The following is a 12388-nucleotide window of genomic DNA, read 5'->3' on the forward strand; positions in this document are numbered from 1 at the left end:
TTCAGAAATGGAACTCATCCAATATGAACATAATGCAGCACAAAGGAGGTTTTCTAGCTCTGTTTTGTGGAAACTTGTTTACAGTCAGGCTGCAAGGTCTGACTTCAGGATACTAGAAATGAAGTTCATGGAGTCTTGGCCAGACAGAAGTTAACAATACGGATCACTGGTGAAAGGAGGAGGTGTTTTTTTCAATAAACAATGCTGTAACAAGTGGTTTTCCATGTTAAAAAATTGAAATTGGATCCCTATTTCAATGTACACAGAAATCAGTTCTAGATGGAATAAGGAATTTCTATGTGAAAGGCAAAACCATAGAACTTAAAAAAAAAAAAACAGAATACCTAACTTTGGAAGACTTTGCTGGGCACAAGAAACACTAACCTTGAAAGAAAAGATTGAGAAATATGACATTAAATTAAAGAATTTTGTTCACTAAAGGATACCTTTTAAAAAATGAAAAGACAAATCATAAGTGGAGAGAACATATTTGCAGCATTCATAACTGACAATGACTTGGTACCAAGAATAGTTAAAGAACTCTTACAAAACATCAGTAAGGAGAAAATCCAGTGGAAAAATGGATCTAAGACATGAAGAGACATTTCACAAAAGTGGAAACATGAAGACCTATTTTGGAAAAAATGAAAAGATGATTAACCTCATTAGTAATCACAGAAATGCAAATCAGAACCACAATAAGTTATCATTTTATCCTCACTAGACTGGCAGAGATTAAGAAGTTTTAATGATACCAAGGGCTGAAAAAGGATGTGGTCAGTAAGAATTCTTATACCGCAGGAAGGAGTGCAAATTCATACAGTTACTTAGAAATACTATTCAGAATTAACCTGTAAAGTAATGTAAAGAAACTCTTGCACAGGCGCATCAGGAGAGATGTACCAAAAACTCCACAATGACCCTGTTGACAACAGAAAAATAACTGGAAGCAACGCAAACTCCCCCAACAGGAAAATGGAGAGATTATAGAATATTCACAGAATATACATACAATCATGAAAAATGAACAGCTATACGCAGCAACTTTGATGAACCTCAGAAACAAAACATTTGTTAAAAAAGCAAATCCCCAAAGTCTCACAGTATAAAACTATTTTTTTATGAAGCTCAAAAACAAGCAAAACTGGGAGGAAGGTATAGCTCAGGGGTAGAGTGCATGCTTAGCAGGCATGAGGTCCTGGGCTCAATCCCCAGAACCTCCATTAAAAACAAATAAATAAACCTAATTCCTCCCCCTACCCACTGCCTCCAAAACAAACTACTCAGCAAAACCAAGCATATTCTAGTCAGGAAGCTATGTACAGGAGAAAACTGTGAAGGGGAAAAAAACAATAAATGTTAAAATTAGGATAGAGGCCGTCTCTCAGGAGGGTGTGAAGAGTTTGGGAAGGAGCGCAGCAAGGTATTATTAAGACTCTAGCTCTTAAATAAAGTGGTTTCAGATACGATCATTTTCTTATGCTTCACAATCTATATATAGGTTAGGTATTTGAGGTGTAAATGTTACTTACCTCTTTAAATATAATAGACAAAGGAGGAGGTTAGGTGAATTGTGCATTCTATTCCATACCCCACAAAACACCTACCTCTCAATTTGGTGTTCCAAGGAGACTATCATGTTTCTCCTGTGGCCTCACAGACCCCACCTTGTGAAAGTCAGGCCTCAGAGATCCCTGATCCCTGGTGTTCTGTCGCCTACTTCCCCACCTCCGGCTCCGTGCACTCGCCCAACCGGTCTGAGTGCCCAAGTGCTGCTGCGTCATTGGCACGTGCTGTCCCTACTGACTGGCAGCATCCCCGTCTGTCACCTGTCGACTGACGAGCTTTCTGCCCCATTAGAGGACTTGAACGTTACCTCCAGGAGCCTTCCCAGAGGCTGGAGGAGTTCGGCCCTCTCTCCTCAGTTTCCACTGTGCCTTGTTGAGGCCTCTCTTTGGGCGCTTAACATGCTCATTTACAGGCTGGCCCTTCCCTAGAGGCTGAGCCTCCAAAGGCCAGTACTGTTTTCTTGTCACCTCTGTGTCCCCAGTGACTAACACAGTGGCTCTCAGCAAAGTCCTTCCTAAAGAAGGACTGTCACGGCTGGATGGGTAGAAGATGGGGGGGGGGGGAAGGGAAATGGTCAGGACTTAGAGACCGGGCAGCAGAGACAGAGCAACAAGGTACAGTCCCCTGTGTGCCATGCAGTCCTCCCCTCTCTCACACTCAAAGCTTCCACTGTTTGAAGCAGAAGAGAAAACAAAAAGTTGCCAAGCTTTATTTAGGTTGTAATGGTTACAGATAACACATCTAACCCTACAACCCACCCCGCCCTATGCGGCCCTGGAACAGGCTCAGCCCCCCCTCCTTCCAGTCTCACTTCTTGTCCTCCTCCTTCTTGTCCTTCTTGCCATCTTTGGTGGCCTGGGAGGCCAGGGAGCCCATGGCATTCCGAATGGCCTCATTGTTGGGATCCACGCCTGGAAGGTTCTCCAGGACACTCTGAAGGAACTCTGGGTCCTGCATCACGTCATAATCATCCTCCTCCTGAAAAAGGGCAATGTCAGCTGGGGCAGGGGGCCAAGTGTAAGAGACCTGGGCCCCTCCCCAACCCGATGGGGCTGGGGGCACCTCTGGCCAATGGTCGCAATAACTGAGGAAAATGCCCAGTGCCAAGATACAGTATGGACCAAACATTAATTACGGACCAATTAGAGGAGAAGCTTGAGAATGCTGCTTCCTGAGCTCAAAGGGTAAAAACAGATGCCACTGCCTTCAGGTTTCTGGCTATCAGACACCCTCTCCTCCTCTTCCTTTTCCTAGACCCTCTTTTCACCCTCCTGGGAAGTTATCACTGAGGACTCTCCAGACTGGTCCCACCAGCAAGGAAGGAGAATTACAGAGCACTGAGACACTCCTCCAACTGCCTGCCAGCATTCTGGCCTTAGCAAGGCTTCCAGACAAGACATGTGCGTCTGTGTGCCTGTTTCCTTCTGCTTCTCACAGAGCTCATCTATGAGGCCCTGAGAGAGGAGAGGCCCCAGGCCTACAGGCCTGAGGGTCTGGACACGAGGGGACTTTGAAGCCTGACGGGCGCAGGGAGTCATCGCTGGCCCTCACCTTGGCAGGCTCGGATGTGTCCATGGCTGAACTGGCATCCATGTCAGCTGACTCCGTCTGGCCAAACTCTGAGAAGAAGAGGTTGTCTGTTCAGTCCCACCTCCCCATCCCGACCTCTCTGCCTCGGCACGACCACCCAGGCCCTGGCTCACCTGCACCCTGCAGGGACATCTGCATGGCGTAGGCGATCTGCTCCTCCTCAGTCATACTGCTGAGATCTGGGAGCCCGGCGCGGCCAAACTCCTGCTGGCTGATGGTCATCTTCAGCAGCGCATCATCTGAGTCTGGGACCAGGAGGAGAGGCAGGGTAGAGCTGTGACAAGTTCCACGCAGACCCAGCCCCAGCCCATCCCTCAGCCCCAGGTTCCCACACTGCCAGACCCCCAGCCCTTCCCCCCGAAGTCTACACCGGGCTCCCACCGAGCACCCTGCAGTCCCGGGACTTCAGTTCCACCTCTTTCACCTTCAGTCCCGGTCGTGGCAATGCCGGCCTCAGCGGCAGAGGCGGCAGCTGCCCGCCGCGCCTCCTCCTCCTGCCGCTGCCTCTGCTCTTCCATGGACACACGGAGGGCCTGGCCAAGGGCAGGGGAGGTCAGACATTCTCCAGCCCTCACGCCCACCGGGCGCAGGGGAAGGCAGCTGAGGGGTGGAAGGGAGTGCAAAGGGCCAGCTTCTGGTTATACATATGGGAAAGAAGCTGGAGAGACAGAGGTGATATACAAAAAAAGGACGGGCTTGGGAGAAGCCTGGGGTTTAATCGGAAGAAGTGAATGAGAGAGAGTCTGACACTGGTGCCCCGGAGATCAGAAAGAATTGTGGGGAAGAGGGACCAAGAGGGGGTCTAGGAAAACGAGCAAGGGTGTTTAGGACTGCCTAGCCCTAGAGAAGCTGTGTGACATATGGGCGTGTCAGTAGAGGAGGGCCAAGGAGGACCCTTGGGCTCTACCGGAGGTCAACGTTTGCTCACCAGGGCCAGCTCAGGATCAGCACTGGGATCCACTCCAAATTCAAAGTCACTAGCACCAAGACCCAGCATGGCGCCGCCTTCTCCAGCCAGAATTGGAGAACTGATAAGGGCATCAGCCAGACTAGGGCCAGGAGGCACTGTCACCAGGTGAGAACCGGTTCCATCTTTGCCATTCAGTGTATTTACAAAGGCGGTCAGCTTTTCTGTGTTCACCTCCTGGGGAAGGAAGAACACAGGAGGCTCTCCTTGCCACCCTGCTCCCGGTTCTCTGCCACCTCAGTCCCTGTCTGTAGCTACTCGCCCACAGTGCACACTCCTCTGGGCGAGGACTGCTCTGTTTACAACCAAAGCAAGTCAGTGTCCCACAGTTGGTCCTTACTCACCTCTTCCCCAAAATTGATTATGTCAACATTTACTTTCTCCTTCTTGAGGCGCTTAGCCAGTTTCACCAGCTAGGAAGAAGGGGAGGGAAATAAGGAACTCTATTCCACAGCTTAAGAGGAAACAACACACCTCACAACAGCAGGCAGAAACCAGTGGCCCTCTCCAGGCCCCCCAGCAGAAACACTGAATTCTGCATATCTACCTTTCCCCAGTGCCTCTGCCAAGCTCTCCTAAGGGCCCAAAGACCCCACTCCCCAAACATGCAATGCCCAGATCCCCCAGCTGTCACTGGGACTCACATCCTTCTCATTGTCCTCCACAGGGCTTCCCACAAAGGCAATGATTCGCATCTTGTGATTCTTGCCCTGTCGGTGCTTCAGAGCCAGCTTGAAAAGGAAGTTCTCAGAGTCAGCTGGAGAATCATCCAGCTCTTTACTGTCACTTTGTTCCTTTCCTTATGGCTTCTATGTACCTCGAGCCTACCACCATGCTCACATCAGGTCTAAACCCTCTCCTCCAACCTTCCTTCTTGCTGAGCCTCTCTGTGGACAGGAAGGGAGGTTAATTCTAAATTCTAGGGAGTTTTCCCTTCACGATCCTCATTGATCCTAGGATTCACCCCACCATATCCTTTCTACTCCTTTCTCTAGGTCATCCCTCTTCCCTTGCTCTGGTTCAAGCTCAAGATTCGAGGGAAGAAATGGACAAGGGTGGAGGCAGTACCCTAGAGCAAGGAGGAACCACCAAGGGGATCCTGTAGGACTCACATGGGCCACGCGGATGCCAGTGCAGAAGGTGATCTTGCCCTTGGGTTGGACAGTGTGGAGCTTAGACAGGATGCGGCCGGTGTCAGGGGTGAGCGTGGTCAGCACTTCACAGTCACTGGGATGCAGGGAAAGCACTTCTGTCCTGACTTCAGGTCAGGACAAGAGCCTCCAAACCGTGCTTGACTCATCTTTTCTTTAGAGACTTTGGTAATAACTATAATCTCTATTTTTCTTAATCAAACATCTAGTGTTTAGAGAGTAGTTCTTACAAGTTCTCATCACAAGGGAAAAAAGTTTATAACCATGTGAGACGTGGATAGTAGTTAAACTTACTGCGGTGATCACTTTGTAATAGACACTTTATCAAACCATTATGTTGTACACCTTAAACCTATACGATGTGATATGTCAATTATATCTCAGTAAAACTGAAGAAAAACATCTAGGGTTTAGTAGAAATAAAACACAGAAAATAAGAAGGGCTTGATTTTGTGAGAAACATGCCCTCTTCTCCCAATATTTCCCCCAAACCCCTCTGATGTCATCTTGCCCTCAGGGCCCTGGGAACCCTCTTTCAACCACTGGATGCTACTCTGTCTCTCTCCTACCTTCTCCTTTCTAGACCCACTTCCTAGAATAGCATGTATACTGGGATGTTGGTCACTCATTTGAAGATTATCAGTTTCAAAAAAAAAATCACTTTTGGGGCAATAAGATGTGTGATACACACCCTGGGGCTCTGATTCAAAATCACTTTTCACTGCCTTTAAATACACTGTGAAATTTTACCCCAGGAGATTTAGCTTAACATTAAAAACAAGTTGCTATTTATATTTATACTGAATAGTGAAGAAGGGAGTCTAGGATGGTGATGGGCGAAAGCAGCCTCGTGGAATCCACAAAAGGGCAGCACGCCGGGTACCATAGCATGTCACGTACAGGAGACACCTCCGCCTTCCCCAGGCCCCTCACGTACTTGGCCAGTGTGATGAGGCCCACGTTGTTCTCAGGGTTGCTGCGGGTCTTGGAGTGGCAGACTATGTTGACGGCGTCCTGTTGGGCCTGCAGCCGGGTGGGTAAGAAGTCCCCGTTCCGCATGTACTCACTGTTGTCCACACTGTCGGACAGGAATGGAGGAGGAGGGAGAAGACATATTGCAGGATCTCTCTGAGACATTCTCTCCAGTCTTTGTGGGACAGAGAATCACCTGCAACCTTTTCTGTTTTCTTTTTTAAATATACAGATGACCAAGCCTTTTTCTAGACTAACTGATTAAAAATAATCAAGGGAGGAAAAACATTTTAAATTTCCACAAGTGATTCTTTAAGCACCCAAGATCATGGTCTACTAATGAACCACAAGCACCTTTGTATAAGGTGCATTTACTGTTCTTAGGCATGGTCATGAAGGAATATGCTGTCTGCTACTGAAATAGGAGTATTCCAAAGGGAGGAAATGAAAAGTGGAATTTAAAAATATTTATAAAATAACACACACTTGGCAGCACCAGGTGCAGGAAAGCACAAAGTAATCATCTGGTTAAATGTTTAACAGCTTTGGCAGCTGAACTGAGCTGCAAAAATGCAGTTTCACAGATTTGGAGGGGGTCTCACCTATTTTATCTATGTGCAACTTTCTCACAATCTCTAAGAATCCAGATAATATGAAATATAAGTGCCAATTTCCCGGAGGCCAGGGGAAGGCAGGTAAGTGAAGCAATTACACAGGATTAATTCATGAAGACCTGAGGTCCCTCAGAACTCTAATGGTCTACAGTTCCGCCCGTAGTGAGGGAAGAGAACAGTGTCCCTGACAAGACACCTCATTTCTACTGACAAGCAAAATACAGACTGAGGCTTTTTTTTTTCTTTAGTATCCTTTGCCTGGCAATAAATACAAACCAAAAATGAAGACAGGTAAGTAAGAAGCTACTGGAAGACAGGTAGAAAAGGGAGGGAAGGAGGGGCAGTTTTCAGGCACAGGTGCACATCACCTCTGCTACTTGTCAGTTCTGTGATCCTGAGGAAGCTACTCAGTTTCTCTAAGGTCCAGTTACCTCAACTGTAAAATGGGTTTTATTGCACCTACCCTCATAAGGCTGCAATGAGGATTAAATGCATGGAAACTTAGCACGTGCCTAATGGCAAGCATGAAACACAGACTAGTTCTTCAATCCACATAAAGGAGGTCAAGGGCTGACTCTACTGACCATGCATTATATTCTTCTTTCCCTGACACACTGTTTCTAATTATTCTCCCAGCAGGGAGGCAACTGCCTCTCTAGGTTCAAATTCAGTGGTGAGTCCAAATATAAAATCAATGGAAGCTTTGAGGATCATCCAGATGGAACAGCTACTAAGTAAAGACTATGGGCAAGACCAGCAGATGAATGAGAGCTGGAAGAAAGGTGCCAGAGGAAGAAGGAGGACTTGAGAGAGAGGGAGAAGCGACAGCGCAGAACACGGCGGTGGGACTCACACTGTGCTGTGCGCGCATCAGAACCACGGCGAGGCTGCTGGTTGCGGTGGCAGTGTTAAACACCAGATGCCTTTGCACCTGTGTATGCAGCCCTAAAAAACGCACTGTTTAGTTTTCCCAACTCTGAACTTCATATGAATGGAATATTGTATGTATTTCTTGTGACTACTTTCGCTCAACAGTATATAATTTTCCCTGCCAAAAAATTCACATCGAAATCAGGGCTTAAGATATGATCCAGCTATTCATAAAGTCTTCATTTAAAAGAAGACTACAGATGCTGAGACCTCCTTGGCCGGAAGTCTGACTCAGCAGATCAAGAACAGAGTTCAATACGCACAATTTTTAATAAGCTCCTCCAGAGAATCCTGACGCACAGCAGAGCACAAGGCCCTACACAACAAAGGAGTGGCTCCCACGGCTATTCTATGGCTGGGCTATTACAGCAGGCTACCAACATGTCTCTCTGGGTGTATTCGTTCCTCCTATACTCTCAGCTGGACCAATGGTCTCACGTGCCCATTTTGTACATAGCTCTGCCTCCACCAGCCACAAAACTTTTTTCACTGGTTCTCTACCGAAGGGTGCAGGACAGAATTCAACCTCCTCAGCCTGACATTTGTGGTCTTCTACCTGGTTGCATCTGCCTTCCCTCCCCAAAAGAAACTGCCTTAAACCAACAACCTTATGACGAAGTCACATTAGACTATTTCCTACTCCCTAAACGTGCCTTGGGAACTTACACTTAGTAGCTTTGTTTATGCCCTTCTGCCTACGTGTAATGGTCTCTCTTTCTCAATACTTGTCTCAGTGCCTTCAAGGCCCCTCTTAAATCTCTCTTGAGGACTCTGCAAATTTCATGGCAACTAGTGTATGTACAGTGCTGCACATTTACAGAGCATCATGACATACATGTGCCATCAGGAAAGCAGATGTTACTATTATTCTCATTTTATAAAGAAAGTGAGAGATTTACTACATTCTCAACAACACACAGCTGGTAAGTACCAAAAAAAACACAGTCCAAATTCTGTCCTCTTTCTATTCTAACATGCTCTCTCACACAGGTTGCCAAATTTAGCAAATGAAAATACAGGACTCCCAGTTAAACCGGAATTTTCAGATAAACAACAAATAACTTTTTAGTATAAGTGTCCCATGCAATATGTGGGACACACTTATAACCATTTTTCAATATTAAGAATTACTGTTTATCCGAAAATCAAATTTAACTGAACATCCTATATGTTATCTGGCAATGCTATCCTCCTGGCAAAAAGAAAATTCCTAGGCATCTGTTTCATCCACCTGGCGATTTGTGTATGTTTGTGAACTATTCTGTATTTATTCTATGTTCACACTTAGAAGAAACTTTTGAAAGCTTGCAGAAGTTTGTGTCCTCAGCTTCTAATCTGACTCCTAATAACTACTCAGCCCAAGTTTGAGACTGATGAGGAGAGCTAGCTCACTGGATAAGAGCCTTTGTGTCAGATAATCCTGGGTTTAAACCTTGGCCCCACCACATAATTAGCTGTGTGGCTCTGGGTAAGTCATTTAAAACTGGCGAGACTCGGTATCCTCATCTGTAAAAAGGAAGGATATTTACCTGGAAGTACTGTGAGGTTTAAGTGAGATAAAGTAAATTAAATGCCTGACACTTAGGTAGCAATCTATAAATAATACCTTTGAAGATGATACAGGGGAAAGCAATGAAGTTAGAGACGAGTGAATGGGGCGGGGAAGGGATTTATCATCTCTCTTCCTAACATCCAACATTTCGAGGAGGCCACCTTCACGACGAGTCCGAGAAGCAGGACTCTGGCTAAAGACAGACCTGAGGCTGGTCTAGAGAAGACGATGCTGGAACAGAGAAAGGTAGCAGGGATCGGCCGGTCAATGGCTGTCCGCAGGTTGAGGGTTAATGTCCTTCGGGAACTAGCTCCGAGGCCCCAGGATGACTCAGGGAGTCCATGCAACGTCTTCCCTCCCGGCCCAAGGCCTCACCTAGCCCGTCAGCCCCCCGCCCCGACCCCAGGCCCGCCCGGCCTCCGAGCTACACGCGCCCCCGACTCAGTCCCGCTCCCAACCGGGCCCCGAGGTAGCTCCTCACCAGACCATAGTGCTCTCCAACACCATCTTGCCAGCTTCCTCCCTCCCGACCGGCTCTCCCGGACCGCCTAACAACGACTCCTCCGATTGGCCCAGCGCTCACCACCAATCACGGATCTCGGCTCGGCCGGCTGGCTCCGCCTCCATCCTCCGCGTTGCATTCTGGGAGTCGTAGGCGCCGCCAAAATGAAAGGGATGTTTGGGGGCGGGAAGAGCAAGATAACACTGAAAAAGAGGACCCCACCTCCACCTTCCCTGTTATTCTGGTTCTCTGATGGGGTTCCTTGCCGACGGGTTCTAAGAGAAGCTGTAGAGGAACGTGCTGTGGCTGCGTCTGTTCCAGCATCATCGTTTTAAAAAAGTGGTGGGATGACTAGTGACAGTCCAGCTCCCCCTGTTCCCCAAAGCGCTTCGTTCGTCCAACTACCAAGCCCTTATACCCCTGAATTGCATGTTTGCGTATCCAGCTCTCCCATTTCATTAAGGGCAAGAAAGTGTCTTCATCTTTGCTATCCCTGAGTCCACTACATAGCCTGATACATGGTGGGAGCCCAGAATAGATTTGATGAATTAATAATTTTCATCTCCCAAAGAATGGGAGACAACCTAGTCAATCGTTTTGGGGTTTTAATCAACAATTACATTCAAATATGCCTTGGCTTACCTCCCCTCTCCTCCACACACACATCCCAAAGTAAAACTGGAAATTCCAGGTGTCTATCTTGGGGCGGGGGGGGGGCAGTGGGGGAGGACGGGGGTGGGTTGGAAAGACTAGGCATGGCTACAGAGATAGCAGATGGTAGATGGAGATGGCAGGAGTGTTGTAGATATTGGTTAGTTGTTGATAAAGTTTAAACGGATATGTTCGAAAGTTATTGGTAACCATCAGAGCTGGTATAGAAATAAAATCTCCATACCACTAGAGAAAAAGATGACAATATTATCATAGATGGAAAAGGAAAAAATAGGAAAGCACATAAAAATAATTGCTGACAAGTTCAAACATAAAATATTTTAAAAATAAGAATTATATATATATATATATATTTAAAAGATACACAATGTAAATAGAGACACACCAGCTAAGTGACAAAAGTTGACAAAAGTTAAAAAAATAAAGGGAGAGGAGAAAACAATATATCAGGCAATAATAATGAAAGAAAACATTGTAACCATGTAAACATTGTACAAATAGAAATCAACACAGATAGTTGAAATCAGATCAAGAGAAGAGTACTTCATAAAATATAAAATTCATCAACAACAAAATGTTCTGAGTTAATCAGGATAATGCAACTCCAAATACAATTTGAACTATCAGGAATAACTATAAATTATTATTCTTCTAAATGTAGAAGTAAACAAATTTTCAACCCAAACAAAAGAACTAGAAAGTGAATGAATACTGTCATCATTGTTCTGGGAAAACATGATCATGGTACCTGCACATGGAGATGTCTGACACCTGCTCAGCTTTAGTCAGATATTTAACAGATTGTGACCAGTTTTTAGTTACTACACTGAAAAAGTCTACGTAGATATTGCAAAGAATACAAAATACAGTGGGCATAAAAAATGAGATAGCGAACAGGTCCTGTAAGACTGATTCTATTCAACCTGGAGAATGGAGAACTAATACTTTCCTCAAAAGGAGAAGATGTCCTGTTAAAACTATGTCAGAAGCTTTTCAGTTCAGAGATGTGTGAGTTGCAACAACGCACACAAAATATGAAATCTGATAAGATCACATTTTAGTAAAACAAGAGATCTATCATGAAAAAACAAAAACAACTCATTCATTTACCTGGGAGTCAGGCACTATTCTAGGCACTTGGAAGGAAACAAAACAAAGTCCTATCTTTGTGAATCTTACATTCTATTGGGGAAGGCAGAAACTAAACCAATAAGTAAATATAGACATAGTCAAATGATAAGCACTGAGAAAAATAAAGCAGGGTGGATATGGTTTCTATTTTATATAAACAGGATATTAGGGAAGCCTTACATTTGAAAAGAGACCTGAAGGCTACCTGGCGGAAAGAGAAAGTGCAAATGTTCTGAGTTAAGAGTGTACTTAAGAACAAGGCCAGCAGAGCCTGGAATAGAGGGAGAGAGAGAGAAGAAATGAGGCCAGAGAGGCAAACGGAATAAAAAGGTGGGATCATGTACAACGGCATAGGTTATTTTAAGTACTCTGAGATAGGAGCTGTTGGAGTTTCAACAGAGGATCACTCTGACTACTGCACTGAGAACAAACTATGGGGAAAAAGAGCAGGAGATGGACCAGTTAGACTATTTTAGTGATCAGATAATATGATGGTGGCTTATTCTAGGGTAGTAACAAGACGTGAAAATTGTGATATATGATTGGATTTCAAGTATGTCATAAGATACAAAACTGACAAAATTTGCCAATGAATTTGATAGAGGATGTAAGGAAAGAGAGTGTTAAGGAAGATACCAGAGTTGGTTCTAAGCAACCAGAAGAATGGTGTCACTATTTCTGGAGATGGATTAGGAGGGGTAGGAACCAGAAATTCAGCTTTGGACATGTTAGGTTTAA

The 12388-nt window shown here is 45.6% G+C and overlaps 1 protein-coding gene across 3 annotated transcripts; it reads right to left on the reverse strand.

Moving 5' to 3' along the window:
• Positions 1-2241: 2241 nt before the first annotated feature.
• Positions 2242-9940, reverse strand: PSMD4 (proteasome 26S subunit, non-ATPase 4). 3 transcript variants are annotated; one of them, XM_032464319.1, is made up of 11 exons: positions 9827-9906; positions 9400-9576; positions 6215-6355; positions 5239-5353; positions 4771-4857; positions 4471-4539; positions 4088-4303; positions 3575-3692; positions 3273-3404; positions 3121-3188; positions 2242-2547 (listed from the first exon to the last, which is right to left on the reverse strand). In XM_032464319.1, exons 3-11 carry the CDS (start codon positions 6334-6336, stop codon positions 2377-2379), a joined length of 1098 nt encoding a protein of 365 aa, XP_032320210.1. In that variant the 5' UTR covers positions 6337-6355; positions 9400-9576; positions 9827-9906; the 3' UTR covers positions 2242-2376. The 3 variants fall into 3 exon arrangements, with proteins under 3 accessions (XP_032320210.1, XP_014416271.2, XP_032320208.1); XM_014560785.2 differs by lacking the exon at positions 9400-9576 and having other exon boundaries at positions 3584-3692; positions 9827-9940; XM_032464317.1 differs by lacking the exon at positions 9400-9576 and having other exon boundaries at positions 9827-9940.
• Between the last annotated feature and the right edge of the window lie 2448 nt (positions 9941-12388).

Source organism: Camelus ferus, chromosome 21, assembly GCF_009834535.1.
Source record: "Camelus ferus isolate YT-003-E chromosome 21, BCGSAC_Cfer_1.0, whole genome shotgun sequence".
Classification (NCBI taxonomy): domain Eukaryota; kingdom Metazoa; phylum Chordata; class Mammalia; order Artiodactyla; family Camelidae; genus Camelus; species Camelus ferus.

Excerpts from the sequence above, each read along its gene's own strand:
- PSMD4 (XM_032464317.1), bottom strand. The coding sequence starts at position 9,852 with ATGGTGTTGGAGAGCACTATGGTCTG. Across the intron at positions 4,858-5,238 it reads CTGGCATCCGCGTGGCCCAT|CTGGCTCTGAAGCACCGACA; the intron begins GTGAGTCCTACA and ends TTCCTTTTCAAG. Across the intron at positions 3,189-3,272 it reads GATGTCCCTGCAGGGTGCAG|AGTTTGGCCAGACGGAGTCA; the intron begins GTGAGCCAGGGC and ends TCTTCTTCTCAG.